At 43.1% G+C, this 20,502-nt stretch overlaps 1 protein-coding gene across 4 annotated transcripts in view; it reads right to left on the reverse strand.

The window, feature by feature from the left end:
- Positions 1-13,308: 13,308 nt before the first annotated feature.
- The window catches only part of LAMA1 (laminin subunit alpha 1), a 147,721-nt gene continuing 140,527 nt past the window's right edge, over positions 13,309-20,502 (reverse strand). For all 4 annotated transcript variants that reach the window (XM_023647426.2, XM_023647425.2, XM_070220562.1 and 1 more), the window contains 6 exons: positions 19,844-20,033; positions 19,137-19,295; positions 18,205-18,358; positions 16,813-16,946; positions 14,297-14,519; positions 13,309-13,661 (listed from right to left, as the gene is read on the reverse strand). In XM_023647426.2, the coding sequence (XP_023503194.2) occupies positions 13,501-13,661; positions 14,297-14,519; positions 16,813-16,946; positions 18,205-18,358; positions 19,137-19,295; positions 19,844-20,033 (1,021 nt within the window). In that variant the 3' untranslated portion in view covers positions 13,309-13,500. The remainder of the gene's footprint in view (positions 13,662-14,296; positions 14,520-16,812; positions 16,947-18,204; positions 18,359-19,136; positions 19,296-19,843; positions 20,034-20,502) is intronic.

Consider the following 20,502-nt stretch of genomic DNA (forward strand, 5'->3'; position numbering starts at 1 on the left):
ACCTCTCCAACATTTGTCACTCTTGGTTTTGGATGTTTTTGCCAATCTAACGGGTGTAAGGTGATATCTTAGTGTAGTTTTGATTTGCATTTCCCTGATGATTAGCGATGATGAACATCTTTTCATGTGTCTATTGGCCATATTCATATCTTCTTTTGAGAAATGTCTGTTCATGTCCTCTGCCCATTTTTTGATCGGGTTGTTTGTTTTTTTGCTGTTAAGCCGTGTGAGTTCTTTGTATATTATGGAGATTAACCCTTTGTCGGATAAGTGGCTTGTGAATATTTTTTCCCAATTAGTGAGCTGTTTTTTTTGTTTCAATCCTATTTTCCCTTGCCTTGAAGAAGCTCTTTAGTCTGATGAAGTCCCATTTGTTTATTCTTTCTATTGTTTCCCTCAACTGAGGAGTTATAGTGTCCGAAAAGATTCTTTTGAAACTGATGTCAAAGAGTGTACTGCCTATATTCTCTTCCAAAAGACTTATTGTCTCAGGCCTAATCTTTAGGTCTTTGATCCATTTTGAGTTTATTTTGGTGTGTGGTGAAAAAGACTGGTCAATTTTCAATCTTTTGCATGTGGCTGTCCAGTTTTCCCAGCACCATTTGTTGAAGAGACTTTCTTTTCTCCATTGTAGGCCCTCTGCTCCTTTGTCGAAGATTAGCTGTCCATAGATGTGTGGTTTTATCTCTGGGCTTTCAATTCTGTTCCATTGATCTGTGGACCTGTTTTTGTACCAGTACCATGCTGTACTTTGATCACTGTAGCTTTGTAGTATGTTTTGAAATCTGGGATTGTGATTCCGCCGGCTTTGTTTTTCTTGCTCAGGATTGCTTTAGCAATTCGCGGTCTTTTGTTGCCCCATATGAATTTTAGGATTGTTTGTTCAATATCTGTGAAGAATGTTCTTGGGATTCTGATTGGGATAGCATTGAATCTGTATATTGCTTTAGGTAGTATGGACATTTTAACTATGTTTATTCTTCCAATCCATGTGCAAGGAATGTCTTTCCATCTCTTTATGTCATTGTCAATTTCTTTCAAGAAAGTCTTGTAGTTTTCATTGTATAGATCCTTCACTTCCTTGGTTAAGTTTATCCCAAGGTATTTTATTCTTTTCGTTGTGATTGTGAATGGGATTGAGTTCTTGAGTTCTTTTTCTGTTAGTTTATTGTTAGTGTATAGAAATGCTACTGATTTATGCACGTTAATTTTATACCCTGCTACTTTGCTGTAGTTGTTGATTATTTCTAATAGTTTTTCTGTGGATTCTTTGGGGTTTTCTATATATAAGATCATGTCGTCTGCAAACAACGAGAGTTTTACTTCTTCGTTACCTATTTGGATTCCTTTTATTTCTTTTTCCTGCCGAATTGCTCTGGCCAGCACCTCCAGTACTATGTTGAATAGGAGTGGTGAAAGTGGGCACCCTTGTCTTGTTCCTGTCCTCAGAGGGATGGCTTTCAGTTTTTGTCCATTGAGTATGATGTTGGCTGTGGGTCTATCATATATGGCCTTTATTATGTTGAGGTACTTTCCTTCTATACCCATTTTACTGAGGGTTTTTATCATAAATGGGTGTTGGATCTTGTCGAATGCTTTCTCTGCATCTATTGAGATGATCATGTGGTTTTTGTTTTTCATTTTGTTGATGTAGTGTATCACGTTGATTGACTTGCGGATGTTGAACCATCCCTGTGTCCCTGGTATAAATCCCACTTGATCATGGTGTATAATCTTTTTGATGTATTGCTGTAATCGGTTTGCCAAAATTTTGTTGAGGATTTTTGCATCTATGTTCATCAGTGATATCGGCCTGTAGTTCTCCTTCTTTGTGTTGCCCTTGTCAGGTTTGGGGATGAGGGTGACGTTGGCTTCATAGAATGTGTTAGGGAGTTCTCCATCTTTCTCAATTTTCTGGAACAGTTTGAGGAGAATAGGTATTATGCCTTCTTTGAATGTTTGGTAGAATTCTCCAGAGAAGCCGTCTGGTCCTGGACTCTTATTTTTGGGGAGGTTTTTGATTACCGTTTCTATTTCCTTACTTGTGATTGGCCTATTCAGATTCTCCATTTCTTCCTGATTCAGTTTGGGGAGATTGTAGGAGTCTAGGAATTTGTCCATTTCTTCCAGGTTGTTCAATTTGTTGGCATATAGTTTTTCATAGTATTCTCTTATGATCTCTTGTATTTCATTGGTATCTGTTGTGATTTCTCCTCTGTCATTCCTAATTTTATTAATTTGCGGTTTCTCTCTTCTTTTCTTGGTGAGTCTGGCTAGGGGTTTGTCAATTTTGTTAATTCTTTCGAAGAACCAACTCTTTGTTTCATTGATCCTTTCTATTGTCTTTTTTGTTTCAATATCGTTTATTTCTGCTCTTATTTTTATTATTTCCCTCCTTCTACTGACTCTGGGCTTTGTTTGTGCTTCTTTTTCTAGTTCTGTTAGGTGTCGTTTGAGGTTGCTTATGTGAGCTTTTTCTTGTTTAGTGAGGTGGGCCTGTATTGCGATGAATTTCCCTCTTAGGACTGCTTTTGCTGCATCCCAAATGTTTTGGTATGTCGTGTTCTCATTTTCATTAGTCTCCAGATAAAATTTGATTTCTTCTTTAATTTCTTCAATGATCCATTGTTTGTTGAGAAGCGTGTTGTTTAGTCTCCACATTTTTGCACCTTTCTCTGCTTTTTTCTTGTAGTTGATTTCTAGTTTAATAGCATTATGATCAGAAAAGATGCTTGATATTATTTCAACTCTCTTGTATTTATTGATGTTTGCTTTGGTTCCCAAAATATGGTCAATCCTTGAGAATGTTCCATGTGCACTTGAGAAGAATGTGTAACCTGCTGTTTTTGGATGAAGTGTTCTATATATATCTATTAAGTCCATCTGGTCTAATTTTTCATTTAATTCTATTATTTCCTTGTTGATTTTCTGTCTGGATGTTCTGTCCATTGGTGTTAATGGTGTGTTGAGGTCCCCTACTATTATTGTATTGTTGTTGATGTCTTCTTTTAGTTCTATCCTTCCAGAGTGTTTTGAGTCCAATCACGCAAGCCTTCTATCTGTCCTTACCTGCTGTTTGTACAGGTGTAAAATGACTACCCTGACATCTCACCAGGACCTCAATCAATTAAAAATTCACTTCTCATCACTTCATACACAGTAAATTAATTGGAAAATCTGAAGCACATGGCAATTTGTAATTAATACTGACATGCAGAAATTTCAATCACCTTGGCAGCACCAATCACAGAATGTTTCACTTACTGGAGAGCTGAGAAGCTTCCAGGTCCCCGGTCCCCATGACGCGTGAGCGCAGGGACAGGCTCTCCCTGAAAGAGTGTTTGCACTCTGCTCTGCACAGTGGTATCAGCATGATTGGAGGGATAAAGTTCAAATGCCCAAGGGGAATTTAAATTGGGCCTGCTATTTATAGCTATGGGAATTAACAGAGGATTTGAAAAAGTCTCTTTTTTTTTTTGAGGAAGATTAGCCCTGAGCTAACATCTGCCGCCAATGCTCCTCTTTTTGCTGAGGAAGACTGGCCATGAGCTGACATTCATGCCCATCTTCCTCCATTTTATGTGGGATGCAGCCATAGCATGGCTTGACAAATGGTACATAGGTCTGCACCCAGGATCCAAACCGGTGAACCCCGGGCCACCAAAGCAGAACGTGCTAACTTAACCGCTGTGCCACTGGGCTGGCCCCAAGAAGTCACATTTTTTAATTGATTTTTTTTACAACTTTATTGAGGTATATTAAAAATAAGTACAATTACACAGCAGATATTGAAAATGATTGGTTTTAATATACATATACACCTATGAAGTCATCACCACAAACAAGATAGTTAGCAGCTCAATCACCACAGAAAGCTTCCTTATGCCCATTTATAATCTAGTCCTCTCTCCACCCTGACCCCAGGCATTGTCTAGAATTTTATACAAATGAAATCATACAGCATATATTTTTGTATAAGGCTTTTTGCATTAAGCATAATATTTCTGAGATTCATCCATGTTGTTGATGTATCAATAGCTTATTCCTTGTTATTTCTCTATAGTGTTTCATTATATGAATAAACTACAGTTTATCTTTCCTTCTATCGATGGACAGCTGGGATGTCTCCAGTCTTTGGCTACTACAAATAAAGTTCCTAAGAACGTTTATCTACAAGTCTTTGTGTAGATATGTGTTTTTATTTCTCTTTGATAAATACCAAGAATAGAATAGCTGGGATGTATAGTAAGTGTATACTTAACTTTTTAAAGAAATTACCAAACTGTTTTCCAAAGTGATTGTACCATTTTACATTCCCACGAGTAACGTACACGATTTCCAGTTGCTTGACAACCTTGCCGACATTTTAGCCATTCTAGAGGGTATGGAGTTGGATCTCGTGGTGTTAATGTGCATTTCCCTAATGACTAACGATGTTGAGCAACTTTTCTTCCATGTGTTGGCCATTCATATTTGTTCTTTTGTGAAATATCTGTTCTAATCTTTTCCTCATTTTTAATTGGGTTGTTTGTATTATTATGGAGTTATAAGAGTTCTTTATATGTTCTGGATACAAGAGTGGGACTGCTTTTCATGAGTTATCTTTGTTTTCTTTTGTCTGAGAATATCTTCATTTCACTTTTATTCCTCATAGATATTTTCACTGGATGCAGAATTCTGGGTTGATGAGCTCTTTTCTTTTAGTACTTTAAAGATGTGGTTCTACTGTCTTCTGGTCTTCATGGTTTCTCCTGAGAAATTCACGGATATCTGAATCATTGTAATGTGTGCTGTTTTTCTCCAGCTGCTTTCAAGAATTCCTTAGTTCTCTTTGATTTGAAAGGTTTGATTACAGGCATACCTCAGAGATATTGCAGATTTGGTTGTAGACCATTCACAATAAAGTGAATATCATGATAAAGTGAGTCACATGAATTTTTTGTTTCCCAGTGCATATTAAAGTTTTGTTTACACTATACTGTAGTCTCTTAACTGTGAAATAGCCTTATGTGTAAAAAAAACAATTACATGCCTTAATTAAAAAACATTTTATTGCTAAAACATGCTAACTGTCATCTGAGCCTTCAGTGAGTTGTAATCTTTTTGCTGGTGGAGGGTCTTGCCCCAGTGCTGATGGCTGCTGACTGATCAGGGTGGTGGTTGCTGGAGGTTGGGGTGTCTGTGGCAACTTCTCAAAATAAGACAACAGTGAAGTTTGCTGCATTGATTGAGTCTTTCTTTCAAGAATGGTTTCTCTGTAGCGTGCGAGGCTGTCTGATAGCATTTCACCCACAGCAGAACTTCTTTCAAAACTGGAGTCAGTCCTCTCAAACCCTGCCACTGCTTTATCAACTAAGTTTATGTCATATTCTAAAGCCTTTGTTGTCATTTCAACAGTCTTCACAGCATCTTCACCAGGAGTAGATTCCATCTCAAGAAACCACTTTCTTTGCTCATCCATAGAAGCAACTCCTCATCTGTTAAAGTTTTATTGTGAAATGACGGAAATTCAGTCCCATCTTCAGGCTCCACTTCTACTTCTAGTTCCCTTGCTGTTTCCACCACATCTGCACTTCCTCCAACAATGTCTTGAACCCCTCAAAGCCATCCATGAGGGTTGGAATCAGCTTCTTCCAAGTTCCTGTTAATGTTGATATTTTGACCTCTTCCCATGAATCAGGAATGTTCTTAATGGGATCTAGAATTGTGAATTCTCTCCAGAAAGTTTTCAATTTACTTTGCTCAGGTCCATCAGAGAAATCACTACCTATGGCAGCTATAGCCTGATGAAATGTATTTCTTTGTTTCTTTTTTTTTTTTTTGAGGAAGATTAGCCCTGAGCTAACCTGCTGCCAGTCCTCTTTTTGCTGAGGAAGACTGGCCCTGAGCTAACATCCATGCCCATCTTCCTCTACTTTATATGTGGGATGCCGACCACAGCATGGCTTGCCAAGCAGTGCATAGGTGCCTACCCAGGATCCAAACCTGCAAACCCCAGGCTGGTGAAGCAGAATGTGCAAACTTAACTGCTGCACCACCAGGCCGGCCCCTATGAAATGTATTTCTTAAAGAATAAGACTTGAAATGACTCCTTGATCCGTGGGCTGCAGAATGGATATTGTGTTAGCAGGCAGGAAATCAACAGTAATTTACATCAGAGCTCTTGGGTGACCAGGTGCATTGTCAGTGAGCAGTAAGATTTTGAAAGAAATCTTTTCTTCTGAGTAGTAGGTCTCAACAGTGGGCTTAAGATGTTCAGTAAGTCAGGCTGTAAACAGATGTGCTGTCATCTGGGCTTTGTTGTTGCATTTATAGAGCACAGGCATAGTAGATTTAGCATCATTCTTAAGGACCCTAGGATTTTCAGAATGGTGAATGAGCACTGACTTCAACTTAGTCACCAGCTGCATTAGCCCCTAACAGGAGAGCCTGCCTGTCCTTTGAAGCCAGCTGTTGACTTCTCCTCTCTAGCTATGAAGGTCCTAGATGGCATCTTCTTCCAATATAAGCTACACGAAAGTCTGTTGTTAGTGTAGCACCTTCATTAATGATCTTAGCTGGATCTTCTGGATAATTGCTGCAGCTTCTACATCAGCACATGCTGCTTCACTTTGCACTTTTCTGTTATGGAGATGGCTTCTCTCCTTAAACCTCATGAACTGACCTCTGCTAGCTTCACATTTTCTTCTGCAGCTTCCTCACCTCTCTCAGCCTTCATGGAATTGAAGAGAGTTGTGGCTGGTTTGATCGTCTATCCAGACTGCTATAACTTTCTCCACATCAGCAATAGGCTGTTTCATTTTCTTAGCATTCCTGTGTTCACGGGAGTAGCACTTTTAATTTCCTTCGAGAACTTTTCCTTTGCATTCACAACTTGGCTGACCTGGTGCAAGAGGCCTAGCTTTTGGCCTGTCTCAGCTTTCAACATGTCTTCCTCATAAGCTGGATCATTTCTAGCTTTTGATCTAAAGTGAGACTCTTCCTTTCACTTGAACACTTAGGGGCCATTGCAGAGTTATTAATTGACCCAATTTCAGTATTGTTGTGTCTCAGCGAATAAGGAGGCTCAAGGAGAGGGAGCGATCAGAAAACACACATTTACCAATTAAGTTTGCTGTCTTATATGGGTGTGGTTCATGGTGCCCCAAAACAATTGCAATAGTAACACCAAACATTACCGATCACCAATCGCCATAATAAATATAATAATAATGAAAAAGTTAGAAATATTGCGAGAATTACCAAAATGTGACACAGAGATGAGAAGTGAGCAAACGCTATTGGAGAAATGGCGCCGACAGACTCGCTCAATGCAGGGTTGCCACAAACCTTCCATTTCCAAGAAATACAGAATCCGTGAAGCACAATAAAACAGGGTATGCCTTATTATGTGTTGAGGCATTGTTTTTGAGTTTATTCTGTATGGAGTTTGCTAAGTGTCTTGAATCTGTAAATTTATGTCTTTCACTAAATTTGGGGAGTTTTTTTGGCATTCTTGCTGAAAATACTTTTTCTCTTCTAATCTCCTTCTCTTCCGCCTCTGAGACTCTAATAAAGCTATGTTAGATCTTTGTGTGTTCTGTACAGGTAACTGACACTCGGGGCTTATTTTTCTGATCTTTCTCTCTCTGTTGGTAGGCTGGGTAATTTCTATTGTTCTATCACTGATCCTTTCCTTTATCATCTTCATTCTGACATTGAGTCCATCCAGTGATTTTTTGTTTTTTGGCCTCAGATACTGTATTTTTCAGTTCAATAATTTTCAATTGGTTCCTTTTTCTATTTTCCATTTCTCTGTTGAGAATTTGTATCACTTCATTCATATAAAATGTGTTTTCCCTGGACCTTACGAAGCATGGATATAATAGTTGCTTTAAGGTCTTTGATAATTCCATGTTGAGATTGGCATTTATTGAATGTTTTTTTCCTCGAGAATTAGTCCTCTTTTCCTGGTTGTGTGTATGTTGAGAGATTTTGAATTAAATCCTGGGCATTGTGAATGTTATGTAGTCTAGACTCTGGGTCCTGTTGTAAGCCAGGGAGAATTGTTTATGTTTTCTGTTTTGGTAAGAAATCAACTAGGGGATGTTCAGACAATAAGTTCTATCCCATTTTCTGTTGTTATATCAATTAAAAAACACACACTTGCATACCTTCCCACTGTGGGGACTGCTGTAAGGGTCAGCAATAATTCATTGATTTGCCTAGTCACTTTATTGGTTTACAATTCCTCTCCTCCTTTTTTCCCCCCAATTTACTCAATTCCAATATAACACCGAGAAAAGAGGAGAGAGTGTTCCCTTGGAGGTTAGCCTACTAAGAAGTGTTTTCTTTAGTTCACTTTTGATCTTACCTAGAAGATCAAAGCTTTCCATAGAGGCTTCCCCATTTGAACCTTTTTCTCCAGCCAGATTCAATAACTGTAGCCTCCCAGATCATTTCCTACTTTTTCTTTTGTCCTTCTCACTCACACTTCTTCTTATATTCCATGTTCAACTTAACCAAACTTCGAGGGTACAGAATTTCATTGAAATCACATAGTATTCATCAGACTCACTAACTTCCTAGCCACACCTAAATTCCGCTTACCTTTCTAGTCTGGTTGCAAAGCCCCAGTTGAAACCTCTGGTTTGTAAGCTCCCACCTGCTCCCTCCATTGATGTTCTTTCCCTGATTTTTCTGTTCCGATTCTCTAATAGGGACACAACTCAGCTTTCTTCAATTTTTATCAAAGTGTTTACAGTTTTTTATTCATAACAGATAATCACATTTGGATTTTGAACACATGCTAAAAATTAAATTATTGATGAAATGCTTATAATGATTCTGGCTAAAATAAACTGCCATAAACTTGACTCTTTCATAGCTACGAAATTACTCGAATTATGTAAACAGAGACCACAGCTCTTCAATATTCAAAGTGGAGTTTGTATTTTAATACTTTATAAAAGTGTTATGCACAACATGTACTGTGAGAAGAAAATATCATTTCCAAATTGTGTTGCTCAGAGAGAAAAAAATGATTTCCATTATGTTCTCACTTGGGTCCTTGCTTCAGACAACTGCTGTGGGTCCAATTGCTGGACACGGAAGGAGTTTGAAAGAAACAGCTGTGTCTTTGTAAACCTTTGAAAAAGCCCTGATGGTTTTGACATTTCAGAATATACTAAGCTGAAAATTTGAATACATCTGAATACCGTTAAGCCTATAGAACTTCTTTTGGGAATATCTTGCAAAACAGTTTGTTCTGCCATTTATTTTATGCTTATTATATGATTCAGAGGAATTACATTTACAAAGAACTTTTGAGATTTCTAGGAAGAACTACCCTACTGAGGTATTTTTAGAAAAAAATTAACTAATATTCAACAATTATTTACTAATAATCTCCCACAGGTCCTAATTATATTAGCTCTGGGAGAAATGTCCATGAAATATCCAGCACAATATAGACTTTCCAGTACCTTTGAAACAACTAGAGGATCATTTAGGAACACATTCAATCTGAGGGGAAAGCTGAGCGTAACTCAGAGCCGAAAGAACAATGACAGGTCCCTCGCTGGCACAGTCAGTGCTGCACAGGGCTGTCCAGAAAGACATCAAAGACATTGGGAGATAGAAATGCAACTGCACACAGAGAATAGAGACGTGAACCACACAGACTTGACATTTATGTGATATCATTGGATTTGTGAAAATTATATGAAATATAATTTGATATAATTTTGATAGAGGAATATCAAGACTTCAAAATACACCTAAGAAAAAAGAGTTATCACAAGATGCTAGGAGATGTGCCCACATTCAGTCTGCTTTTCAACGCAGTCCAAGTGAAGAATATGACCTGAGGCTTTCTACTCAGGCTGTGCTCTCTTTAGACATTTGGAACTGCGCTGGAGACTGTTTCTTTAGGAACAAGTGATTCTGAGACTGATGGATAAATAACAAAGATTGTAGTTGTGAGAAGAGTCCTGGGGGGTGCAGAATTGTCTCCAGTCATAGTTGCAAGCAAGGGAGAAAAACGGACAACAGTGTTGGGAGAGAGTTTATTATGGCTGAGGAGAAAATGCACGGGCTATCACGAGATGTTAACACATGCAATCAGCCATTAAAGAGTTTCTGCTGCTGGCGAAGAACGGCGTGTCCCCGCACCAAGCAGCACAGCATTGTAGGAAATCTAGCAAGGCTTCCTTACTTCTGCATAACTCATTCCTCCATCTTTCAGACAAATTATTACCTTTAGAAAATAAAACGTAGTGAGAAACCATTTGCAGAATCCACAAGACTGAGACTGCCGAGTCTCTAAACAGCTGCTTTATGGAAGAACCCCATCAAACCCAGCACTGCTTAGAAAATGTACGTAAACACTAATGCCCAGCGAGAGTTTCTGAGCTGGTTTGCCTTCGTTGTAGTTCTAAGGTCCACCCTGATGTTTCCTCACCCAGGATCAGTGGTGATCTAGGCACACGTTGGAGGCAGTGGTGCCTAAGCCCTCTGCCCATCAGCCAGCTGTTTTGCTCCTCATTCCTCTCCATCCAGCCAGCTAGGACATCTCCCTTCACACGTTGTCACCATCCCCTCAAATTCAATCCATTCAAAACTCAGCTCATAATTTTTCTCAATTTATCTCCTGCCCATGGAACCACCATTCTCATTGATCCCTGCTCCCTGCTGAGCCTCATAATCTTTCACTGCCTAAAGCTAACATGCTGCTGGAGCAGCAGCTCAGCCGGCTGACTCAGGCTGCACTCTCCAGCCAGTTTATGATTTCAAACGCGCCATTTTGTCACAACACTCCCCTGGTGGAAAACCCTGATGCTTCACAAGACATAGTGTCCAGGCTCCTTCCTACCCGCTTGACTTTTGGGCTCTTCGTGGTCAGGCCCCATCCACACCCTACCTGCTCTGTTCTCTCTCCGCCTGCCCACCCCCCTTCCCATTACAACCAGCAGTTCCCTTTCTTTAAGCTGGGCAGCTTAGACCCATGTGTCATGCTCCACATCCCCTTCTCCAGAGCCAGACACCACTGTGCATATGAAAGCACTTTGTAAATTGGGCTGCTGCCCACAAATGCTGCTAGTGTGCATTTTGCAAAGCCTAGTTACAGCCACCTCTTTAAACCTTCCCAAACCTGTGTATCTCATGGCCTATAAAGTGAGGTTGTTAGATTTAGCAAATAAAAAATATAAGCTGTCATCCAACAGTTAAGATATATTTATACTAACAGTGTGTTTGTTATTTATCGGAAGTTCAAATTTAACTGTGTCCTCTATTTCACCGGGCAACCTAACTCTAAAGTCCTAAATCCTGCCTTGCTGAGAGGTTAGGGAACCAGCACGAGGCCCTGCGGGGAGAGTCAGAGCCGGCTGTCTGAGCAGCGCCCAGGTTCCTTCCCGTCAAGGGGAGACAGCTAGACCCAGGTCGCTCTGCTCCGTGCTCAGTGAGAGGCCAAAGGGGAGAGACACGGGTTTTCCCTTGAGGGGATCTTTTAAGAGAGGCCTTGTAAATAGTTATAACCACGAAAGACCCACACTCTGTTTCAGCTCTATTAATAAGGGGGAGGGGGGCGGCAGGGGGTGAGGGAGGGAAGGGAGTGAAGTTCACTGCAGATCTACAATCTGCTCGCCGTTCTGGTTAGGGTCAGCCCCTCACCCAGCGTGGCGGAGGCGCTCAGGCATGCCGAGCCGTCCCGCCCGCTTGTAGCGGTCTCCGTTGGAGAGCACAGAGGAGCCCGGCGCCCTGGAGAGCCCCGCGCACGGGGAGGGCCCCGCGCCCTGGAGAGCCCCGCGCACGGCGAGGGCCCGCGCCCTGGAGAGCCCCGCGCACGGGGAGGGCCCCGCGCAGTCCCTGCGGAGACGGCAAAGGCCAGTCCTCGCCCAGTGGCCCGAGGGAGCTGCCTGGAGACTGCGGCAGTCTGCGTTCCCTAGACTGCCAGGCGCTGAAGAACAACAGGCAGCACCGCCCAGTTGGCTGCTGCCTTCTCTGGTGTCTTCACGCGGATGTTTACAAACGTCAGAGGCTTTGGCCGGGAGGTGCAGAGTGCCACCAGGGTTCAGAAACAGCACGGCACAGAAGAGGGCCGGGGACCAGGACGGCCACTGCCTGCCTTGTTCATGAGAGGAGAACCTCTCACAGAAGTAGAGATTAAGTCTGTCACTTTCCATATTGAGAAGTAGGTCCTTGCTAAGAGGCAGAGGTTTCTCTCCAGGCGAGCCTTTGAAAAGTGAACCTTTCTTCTGAAGCACAAGGGATAGCAGCCATCTTGATCCCAGCCAAGGCGCCGGAGCAGAACTCAAATACAGTCAGAGGGAACCAAGTAAGACTTCTGAAATCTGGGTTTAAAATTGTTTAGTTCATTAAAAGAATATACGTATGTGGCTTTTAAATTGTCCTTCTTTCAAAATTACACACATTTTCCCAGAAAAAATAGATGATCATGGAAAACTGCCTCATCCCAAGGGGTGAAAATAAAATTGACAATAAAAGAAGAGCTAACTAGTTGTGATGCCAATTTTTTTTTATCCTGCAAATGCTCTGTTAGGTCCTTGATGATACCAGCCCTGATATCAGTTTCCCTATGTTAAACCCAGCATATATGGGGTTAAAACCAAAACACTCTTTCCCTGCTTACTCCCTGGCTCCAGTTCCAGAATTCACTGTCCTCCATGGAGACAAACAGCCAAGGACAAGCACCTGGATTCATTATCTCCTGCCTGCAAGGAGATGCAAGCTGGTGGGAAAGCTCTGACCAGCAAGGTCACGGGTTCCCCCTCCCCTACCTAAAACCCCCAATAAAAACCCTTCCTATTGGCTTTTCTGGGAGTTTGGGATTTCAGCCTTAGCTGCCCTTTCTCCTTGCTCAGTGCTGTATAATAATAAAGTCCTACTTTCTTCCACTACACCTGGTGTCAGAGATGGGCTTGCTGAGCAACGGGTGAGCGAACTCACCTCAGGTTCGATATCACTGATGGAACAAGGATGCATCTGAAGGAGGTTCTGTCCGCTTCCTGTGTCCCTTTGCCCCTGTGACTTGCTGGAGCCCAGAGGAAGGCTTATGTGGCAAACAGCTGGTGCCTTCTGCTGGAACATAACCCACAGCATTGCTTGTCTGTTGTGGAAATTGGAGCTTAAAATTTGGGTAAAGAAATGAAAGTATTCATACTCTAATCTATTATAGTTTGTAGTGATATTTTGTTTTCTAAAAGCTCAAAATGCAAAACATAAAATACTATCAAGTAATCAACAGAATATTCAATGTTTACAAAGATTCATTAAAACAACTTCAAAGAAGAGAGCCAATGAATCCAATTTACATTTTAAACTATTTAATAGAGGTATCTGTTGTACATGTCGCTTTAGTTTAACATAAACACAAAGTTTCTCTCAGGAAACACTTAACCTGAGTTGGAAATGAAATCTGAACTGAAGAGATTTTAATCACAAAAATAATTCTCCTCAAAATATAAGCAATGACTGCCAGCTGAGGAGCCTCCCTGGAGTTCAGGGCTCAGCCCCAGGACAGGAATGAGGGAAAACGCCTTGAAGGTGGAAAGCTCTGCTGAAGTCGCAGGACTGCACTTGCGGGCCCTGAAGGAGCGCGAGCTTTCTCAGACAGCCCCGGAAGGAGGTCTGGCTGCTCAGGCAGTTTTGTCTCACATCAGCTGTTCAGGAAAGAACAAAAGGTAAGTGTTGCTTAATTTTGTTAAATGATAGCACATGGATAGCACGATAGGAGCAAAAATAATCTCAAGTGGCTTCTGTATCAAAACTAGGATAGTATTCTTCCACTTACGTGGCTTCAGTGATAGCATGTCAATGAAAACTTCTAATATGTAATAATTTTAAGGCCGAGTTGTGACTTAAAAAAACATAAAAGAGATGTTTATTTTAGTATCATTTGTACCAATTACTTGAACATCTGGAATGCATAACTTAATCCAAAATCAGTGTGAGAGGGTAAGACAATGTTTGTCCTCTAAAATGATGACCCACCCAAAATGACTCCCTGCTCTGGGAGTCGTCTAGGACGATTTGCCTCAGTCAAGGCATCCAGCTTAGTTTACGTCACACGCTGTGTTCTCAGAGTCTTACCTAATGATCCATTTATGTGTGTAGATTATTTTAATTTTTCCAAGACTTCCTAGGTATTTGAAATAGCTTTTCTAAAATGGTAAAGGATTTGTCACCCAAACCATGTATTTTTCTTAATCTCTATTCTATAGTCACTTGAACTGAGGCTTCTCCCAGTGCCAATGCCCCTTGAAAGCGAACGAGCAGACCAGACGTCCACACTTACCAGGATAGCCACCCACATAAATGGGATTGTTGGTGTCTGCCGAGGTAGACTGCGGGTGTGGACTTTCAGCACGAACTGCGTTCCCATCAACGATCAGAACCACGCGGTGTTTGCTTTTGTTAGCTTGAAGTGTGTGCCATTTCCCATCGCAGACAGCACTGGTAGCTTTGGGCTCGTATGTGGCTGTTACCCTTCCAGCGCCATTGTTAACATGAAACAAGATCTAAACAAACAACAGACACAAGCGAATATCTGGGGAATTTTTCCATATTTAAGGAACACAGTCCATTTATATAATGCTCTTGTAGTGGATAAAATCTAAGATTCTGCTAAAAAGGAGGGCTCACTATGAAAAACAAATAATAGTTCTGAAAAACAGCCTCTTAAAGGATTCAGATGCCATCTTATTCCTCAAATTTCAGAAAGGGCAAATGAGCACATGCATGGGAGCAGGCTGAGCCACCAGCTTAGCACTGCATCCTCAGCTCAGTGCTCATTTTCAGGACAGCAGGAGCTGGCAGTTTACTGAGGGTGTCGGTTCATGGCAGTCTCTGGCACCCATGAAGGGAAATTTACTAACTCCCTTCTGACCCAGCCCCACCACAGCGAGCGGTAACACAGAAAAACCTGACCTGCAAAAGATGGGAGAGAAGAATCATAAGTATACTGTTGTAAGGTTCTTATGCTATATGGGAAGCTACTCAGTATTAATTATTTCAAGATAGACTGTGACAAACTCAAGTTGTGTATTATGAACCCTGGGAAACCACTAAAAATGTTTTAAACAATAAATAATAAGCCAATAATAGAGGTAAAACATACATCAGAAATTACATTTTTTGTAACTATTATACTTTTGGTAACATTTTTTGAGATGTCATGTAAAATATGTAAAATTTTTCAAAATTCTTTTCAAGTACAGATGAGGAAAGAGTTGGGTCCAAGCCACAGTGTAAAGAGGCAGCAATATGACGTAGAGGCAGTTTTGTTTTGACACGAGGATGAAGTGAGAGGGGAGAAGAGGCAGAGGGCAAAAGGTCAGATGGGACTTCCTTCCATCGGCCCCACGCCCATCCTAGGATATCCTAGGAACCAAAAACCTAGTGCGGGGTAAGTAGAAAAATACTAGAAACAAGCAAATAAGTTCGGGGAATCTACAGCATAGAGACTTGTTCCTTGCCTTCCAGGAAGCAGTAGCTCAAGAAGATTCTAGCATCTTAGTCCCACAACAACATGAGTTGAACACAGTGCAGTAGAAATGGTGGCAACACGCGCTTAGGTAGAGAGAGAACCAGAGACCACCGCCCTGCTTCCCCATGGCCTGTGAGTGGCACGGCAGACACTCCCAAGTTCTCATCCCACTCTCTGGGGCATATGGAAGGTGGCTGCAGGTGAAGGGGCAGCACGCTCATGACAGCTGGGATGGGAAGCCTGATCTGCAAGGGGTGTTGGCCCACTCTCCAGGAGCAGTCCCCACGCACTGGCACTGCTCCTCTCACTCCTGAGACCTCAGACTGCTCCTTGCAACCGGCCATGGACAACTGGCCTAGTGCACAAAAGACAGAGGCTGTGCCTGAAGACCGGGAGAATTGGGCTCTCTCCTCAACTGCTGGCAGGAGAGAGCCCGCAGAAAAGAAAAAGAGCAATGAAGACTCCCTTCCCTCACATCTTGCCTGCACCCAAGTGGCCCCAAAGGGGAGAGGAAGAAGAATGAGAATCAGAGAAACTCAGAAGGAGGCAGTTTGAAAGCAGTTTGATACATGCAAGAAACCTGGATGAACCACCAGGAAATGAAGCTGAGTGTACAAAGCCAATCTCAAGAGGACTTATACTGCATGATTTCATTTCTGTGTGACACCCGTGAAATAACAGTTAGGTGGAGAACAGCTCAGTGGTTGGCAGAGATGAGGGAGGCAGAGGGAGGGAGTCGGTGTGGCTGTGGAGGGGCAGCTCGAGGGCGCCTGGTGGAATGGTATAATTAGCTTGATTGTGGTGGTGGGTAACACAAAGCCACACATGTGGTAAAACTGTGTAGAGCTACACACACACGTACATGTATAACTAGCGCCACTGTAAAAACTGTGGATTGTGCCAATGTCACTTTTATGGATTTGATGTCCTAGAGATATACAAGATGCAAACACCGGGGGAGCCTGGGTGAGGGGTGCATGAGGACCTCCTTGTACATTTCACTGCAACTTCCTGTGAATCTATAATTACTTCCAAAGGAAAAGTTAACAAATATTAGGGAGGGTGACAACTTACTTTCAGATGGTCCAGGGAAAAAAGTTCTTTGACGTAGTTGCAATTTTGCTTTAAATTTAATTTCAAAATTATAAAAGAAGTTACTTTTAAGAAACTTTTTAGGATTATCTATTTTTTAATATTAACTGAACCTTTCCTCCATTCCATTAAAGTGGATAACTGGAAATTGGATCTAGGTATTTCTACTGTTTCTCAACTGCTCTGTTTCCGACATTGGGTGAGGAGCAACCCCATTAAGATGAAGCACCTACCTTGCCATTTACAATCTCCAATCCGATGGCGTCCACTTTGGCACTGCTGATGCCCAGGAGGACGCCGTTCTCTGAGGAGGTACGGAACTCCAGGGTGATGTTCATGTCTGATCCGACTCTGTAGCCTTCTTTGGCTGAAAACACAAGGATGGCCCAGAGGAAGGGGTGAGCCCTGCTGGCCCAGGAAGGCCCCGGCCCAGAGAGGCCACGGGCTGGCTGACTGCATTCTGGCTCCCAACTGAGGTTCAGGACACCTAGTTCTAGCTCTTTCTCTGGATCCAGCGCCATCCCCACGAGCAAGTCACCTCTGAGCCTCAGCTTCCACGTCATTTTTAAAAAAGACGTGCAGTCAGCTGGGCTAAGCCAGACTAGAGCCGAAGGAGGCACGATCTCTCATCTAGAGCCACGCAGGGCAACAATCAGAAGGGGCTGATCCATATAATCCCTTCGTCATCTATCAGGGAATAGTCCACTTTACTTTCCCAATATCTCCGTACCAGTATCTGATCATTTACTGAGTGTATCAGTCAGAGTGCACACTAGCTTTTTTTTAAAAGTGGGGATTTAATCGAATGAACCTTTTATTCGGGCGATAGAGAAGCCGAGCTGGGGATATTCTGATAGCAGGCAGTGGCTACCACGCCCAGGGCTGAAGGAAGGGTGGGAAGGCGGTGACCAGGGTGAAGGAAAGGGGTGTGCTCGCTTCCCCCTCCCTCCCGAAGCCCTCCATCTCCCGCCCAGCCCTCTGGGGAGCCTGAGGCTAAGAGCCAGACGCAGGTAGTCCCTGTGACGGAAGGCAGAACACGCCCTGGTTCTGAGTGCAAACAGGACGTTACCTGGCAAATCAAGTCCCTAAAATGGGGAGGGACGTCAGATCCATTCCAAGGGCCGGTTCTAAGCCCCCAGGGTTACACTCTAAGGCAGCTGAGAGATTTAAATTCCACTACTTCTAACTGGTTAAATTTTCAACATCTAAATATCTAAAGGGAGTTTATTTCTTCATCAAATCTGACTTGGACTTGGCTGGCTGGTCTAGACATTTTATGCTGCTGATTTTTAGTTCAAAGGCCTCCTTTAACTTGAAGAGTGAGAGCACGGCTCACACAAATTTGGGGAAGGTACAGATGATGCCCGCACCACACGTTCCCCTCTGTCAGGAGCTGTGCCACTCCCGGGGGAGGCAGACTCGGCCAGGCGGTTGGAACGGCAAACAGGTGAGAAGTCTCTTACATCAGAAGTTGAGAAATGAGAATAAACTGGAGCACTGAACTAAATGTCAGGCTGCAGCCTTGGCCGGTGGGTCCTGTCTGATCACAGAATTCTCGGGTCCGCACCGTCCCAGAGTGCAGGTGAATCCCAAAGACTTCTTTCAAGATTGTTGATAATACATACCAAAGGCTGCATAGCCACTTCCTTCAAAGAAAGTTCCTTCCTGGGCCACCGCATAGCACCTGGTTACTGCAAACGCAGACACTGGGCTGTCCTTGTCCAGCTGTTTGCTGTTCACTGTCACCTCCCCAATGCAGGCAGGGATGCTGTGGGTGATCTAAACCAAGTGACGTGAGAGTGGATGGGGGCTATCGTGAGAAAGGCAACGGCAGATTTTTCGTATACTTCAACAAAACACATTCAAATATGATTTTTTGGTTTTTAAAATCTAATTGCTGCAATATTTCACATGAATGTCTAACATAAAGCTACTATTTGAGTATCTTTGCTAATAATGCAGTAAAGGTATTTTCTATTATTTTGACTAAATAGTGTGTTATTTAATCAAGAAATCCAGAAAGTGGAGTTTTCAGGGGCCAGCCCCATGGCAGAGTGGTTAAGTTCGTGTGCTCTGCTTCCGTGGTCCAGGGTTTCACCGGTTTGGATCCCGGGCGTGTACCTAGCACCACTCATCAGGCCGTGCTGAGGTGGTGTCCCACATGGCACAACCAGAGGCACACACAACTACGTACCGGGGGGCTTTGGGGAGAAGAAAAAAAAAAAGAAGAAGGTTGGCAACAGTTGTTAACTCAGGTGCCAATCTTTAAAAAAAAAGGAAAACAAAGAATGCGGAATTTTCTAATTTGCAAATACAGATTCACTGGACTTTCCTGTGGCCAAGTGGCTGTGGAAAGGGAAATATTCATTAACTAACAGGCAGGTCAGGCTTTAAGGGGAAGCCCCAATACACAATCTAGGCATGTGGTCTGAAAGGTTTGCATCTTGCAGCCAAGCCCCAGATCCAAACAAGATAAGTTAAACATCAACATGTTCCTCTACAAAATAAACCCAGCCACAATGAAGGAAACGGGCCCTGCAGAGGAAAGGCGGCTCACGTGTCCAGTGTCCCTGGGCCTGTAGTCAGAGGGCAGGCCGCCCAGGTACAGCTTCCCTTCCACATCCAGCGCGGTCCCGTCTCCCACCGTGGGCACCATCGGGGAATCCTGGCCGTCGACTGTCACGAAGCCCTTTCTTTTCAAATACTCTGTCTTAACCTGGAGCAAAATGAAAACATGCATAATTGTTAAGGGATCTGAGAAAACCGTAACAGATGCTTGTGAGCAAGGTCTGTCCGCTGTGGCTGTGATGACCTGAATGAAACCCTCAGACTGTTTGTTACACAGTGCGTGCTGAGAGGAGACCGAGCCTGGCAGAAGACAGGAAGCAGGCACAGGTGACAGAAAGTGCTCCAGAGTCCTAGTTATAAGACGGCAAACGCCAGGCTCTCAGGTTTGGCCCCCTCATGCCCCCAGCGGGCTTCATTTACTTCTTGTCAAGTTGACAACATTTCTTGTACCTTTCATTCATTCCACCAAGGTTTGCTGGGTGCCCCTTAGGTGTCAGGCACTGAGCTAGGTCTGGGATATCTCAGGAAGCAGAAAAGGTCCCTGCCTGCAAGGAGCTTACATTCTATAGGGGAGATAGCAGACACAAAGCAAACTAGATGTCACAGGGAGTAACTTCACTCCAGGGAAATGGAGCGGACGCAGAGGATGGATGGAATAAAGCTCAGGCGAGTGATCACAAGCTCCTGAGAGCGTACCGTGTGCCACTTGCCGTCGTTGAGCAGTGCGGGGTGGGAGACCTTTGTTCTGCCTTTCCCAAGGTCAAACAGGAAGTGGAGGCGGCCCCCCAGCAGCTGGAGGGTGGCGTAATCAACGTGGTTCTGATGGGCCATGTAGTAGATCAGACCGCTGGAGGCAAACGTTCGGAGACTGAGCTGAACCGAGAGCCTGGAAGAAAACAAGAGCCAAGCCCTCAGACAGGAATAAGTTTTCCCTTGTATTTTTTAAAATAAAGAGAGAACTCAGTAATTATTTCAACATTTATATTTAACATCTCAGGCGAGAGTCATCCATTCCTTCCTTCATTTATCCATCCACTCATTCAACTCATGGTTACAGGACCTGCATCTGCCAGGAACTGTGCTAGGAGCTGAGGCTAAGGCGGTGCACAGAGGAAGCCCCTTCTCTCACGACACTAGCACCAGAAATACATCAGAGAGTGAAAATTGGGTCATGTAGAGGCCAACGGTGGCTACCTTACGTAGACAGGGCAGGCCACTCTGAAGGATGCTATTTCAGCTGAGGTCTCTGACAGGCAGAGCAGGACCCACAAAGCTGAGCAGGAAGGGCCTGCAGTTTGTTTTTAGACACACAGAGAATGTTAAAACAGTGAACTGATTATGCCGGACAGCCAGGA

The sequence above is a fragment of the Equus caballus genome, chromosome 8 (assembly GCF_041296265.1).
Source record: "Equus caballus isolate H_3958 breed thoroughbred chromosome 8, TB-T2T, whole genome shotgun sequence".
NCBI classification, from domain to species: domain Eukaryota; kingdom Metazoa; phylum Chordata; class Mammalia; order Perissodactyla; family Equidae; genus Equus; species Equus caballus.